Source organism: Nestor notabilis, unplaced genomic scaffold, assembly GCF_000696875.1.
Source record: "Nestor notabilis isolate BGI_N333 unplaced genomic scaffold, ASM69687v1 scaffold36359, whole genome shotgun sequence".
Lineage (NCBI taxonomy): Eukaryota > Metazoa > Chordata > Aves > Psittaciformes > Psittacidae > Nestor > Nestor notabilis.
The window spans coordinates 27,406-29,941 of record NW_009945703.1 but is presented as its reverse complement, the minus strand read 5'-3'; the positions used below and the strand labels follow the sequence as shown (position 1 = coordinate 29,941).

Here is a 2,536-nt window from a genome sequence, read left to right as displayed (position 1 = left end):
TGTGTATATATATATATATATACACACATTTAAATAAAAGTGAAAACAGAAAGAACACTGTATCTAAAAGCAAAGCTCAAAGCTTAAGTGAAATCTCTAATCATTTCATTTTTCTCAACCACAGCCTGCCTCAGCATTCCTCAGGACCTCAGCTGTTTACCTTCTTTGACCACTTCTGTGTAATACAGCCCCTTGCCTAGTAATAAAACCACGTACCACAGGCAGGTTGCTTTGCAATCCACTCTTTTAAACCAGAGGGTTGCAGCCTCTTCAAGGGTCAGTCATGGTAAATGAGTGTCTTTCCCCATACGCAGGTGCCTTTTAACTAAGGAACACTGTAAGGAAGTCACAAACATAAATGTTCTGCAGACACCACGTATTAATGCAGTCCCACAAAGACCTCTACACACCTGGTGTAAACTTTATGCAGCTCCTTCCACCGCATGGTGGAAGTTGAGCTGAGGCAGGACGTGCAGATTCGGGGCCATTCACATACAGTCAGCTGGCCTCTGCTGGATAAATCAGTTTTTACGTTGCTAGCCATTGCATGTCCACTTACTTCTACTATTTGAAACTACCCCTAAAATGCCTGCCTGCTCTGTTCACCTCTGACATGTCACAACATGAGCTTCTGTAGGAAGGCGAATATGAGTTCTCTTAAAACTTATTTTGTGTTTGAAGTAAGCCAATGCACTCATTTCACACTGAAATGAACTAATGGAAGCAGGGAACATCACAAAACAGCTACATGCATTCACCACTCAAACAAGACACAACAAGGAGTTTACATAGAGTTGGAAAAAGCTAGTATTTTACCTACCAGTATTTTACCTACCCCTGGCGAGTAGGATTTGACTTGACCACAATGAAATTGCAGACTTTGGGAAAATAAGTGGAATAGCAAACTTCTCATTTGGGCTCCTCAATTTAAGTTCTTCTCACCTTCTAAGGCCCTGGAGCTAGGGCTCCTTTGATGAGGCAGAAAACTGACACCTGCATCACTTCGGTTGATGCACACAACACGTACACATGCAGCACAGATTCCTGCAAGCACTGGCTGTGTGCTGAACTGGTATTACGGCCTTTCTGAAATGTCACTGCGCACTTAACCTGTATCTTGAAACAGACCTAGCACCAACTTTCACCTTCCTCAAGCCATAGTTTTACCCATTTTATTACACCTTGTGGCAAAGCACAATGGAGTGGATTTGATCAACTTGTCTCCTGTAGGTACAGGTGTTCAGCTGCACCAGGTCTGACCCTGAAACTGGACAGAGGCAAGGAGACAGAGGGGACCAAGATTCAAAGGGCTGAAAGGAGGGTGCGATGCTGCCCTGGGTTAACAGATAATGGAGCCAGCAACCACGAGAATGTCCATTTCAAAACCACACCCTGTGCAGAATTACCAAAGTTTCTTACTTTCATCGTTTTCTACAATACAAACAAGAAAACCAATTAGTTTTGTTCAGGGACCAAAAAATTAGCTTATCCTTGTGTTGAAACAAATAGGCTGACATTCCAAACAGCTTACAAAGTGTAACAGAGAACACTCTGAGTTACAGATTTTCCACACTGAGGAGGTTTTAAGAGTGTTGACCTATTCTCTTATGTACTGTAAGGTTTGCTCTTTTCACCTAGGAGACACAGCAGTTCGAGAGGTGTTTGAGGAGACTGGCATCAAGTCAGAGTTCAAGTCCATCCTAAGCATTCGGCAGCAACATGAACACCCTGGAGCCTTTGGGAAGTCGGATATGTACATCATCTGTCGTCTGGAGCCCTCCTCCTTCAACATTAGCTTCTGCCAGCAGGAGTGCCTGAGGTGTGAGTGGATGGACCTTGGTGAGCTTGCTCGGACGAAACTCGCTACTCCCATCACCAGCCATGTAGCTAAACTCCTACTGTATGGATACAGGGAGGGGTTTGACAAGATCGATATCACCATGAGAGAGTTCCCTGCTGTCTACACAGGCCTCTTCTACAAACTGTACCACAGGGAGCTGCCCGAGTCCTATAGAAGCATGATGTGATAGCAATACATTTCACATTTCATTACAGTAATAATTTAGGATTATTATTATTATTATTGTAGCATTACAGAGATCATATTAAAATTATCCATGGACTTCTTTCTAGGTAATTATTAGAAACTAATTGTTTATTCTCTAACAAGTTATAGAAATATAAATTATTTTTAAAGGTAAATATTGCTGTAAGTGTGCATCAGATCTGTTTTCTTTTACCCTGTAAAGCAAACATAAGGCAAATAAAACAGCTCTACATAGATATCTAGCACAAACCAACGGTATTACTGATCCAAAAATGTATCTTCCAAGTAACTCTACCTCCGCACACACTGGCACAGTAGGTTTAAAGAGCAATGTAAGACAGGAGGAAACATTCGTGGTTTAATCTGGCATTTGCACAAGTAGTGAAGATCAGGAAATAATTGCTTATGGTTTTGCTACTTCAGAGAGGAGCAGGAAACTCGACATCTTCAGCATAGTGTGGTGTGTGTGCTCAGAATCTCTCATGGAAA

The 2,536-nt window shown here is 42.1% G+C and overlaps 1 protein-coding gene across 1 annotated transcript; it reads left to right on the top strand.

Annotated features, from left to right (window-relative positions):
* Positions 1-1,638: 1,638 nt before the first annotated feature.
* Positions 1,639-2,027, top strand: NUDT6 (nudix (nucleoside diphosphate linked moiety X)-type motif 6; the record flags this gene model as incomplete). The annotated part of the gene is made up of 1 exon (XM_010022974.1): positions 1,639-2,027. A coding segment is annotated over one exon (389 nt), but the record flags the coding sequence as incomplete, so codon positions are not given.
* Positions 2,028-2,536: the final 509 nt, after the last annotated feature.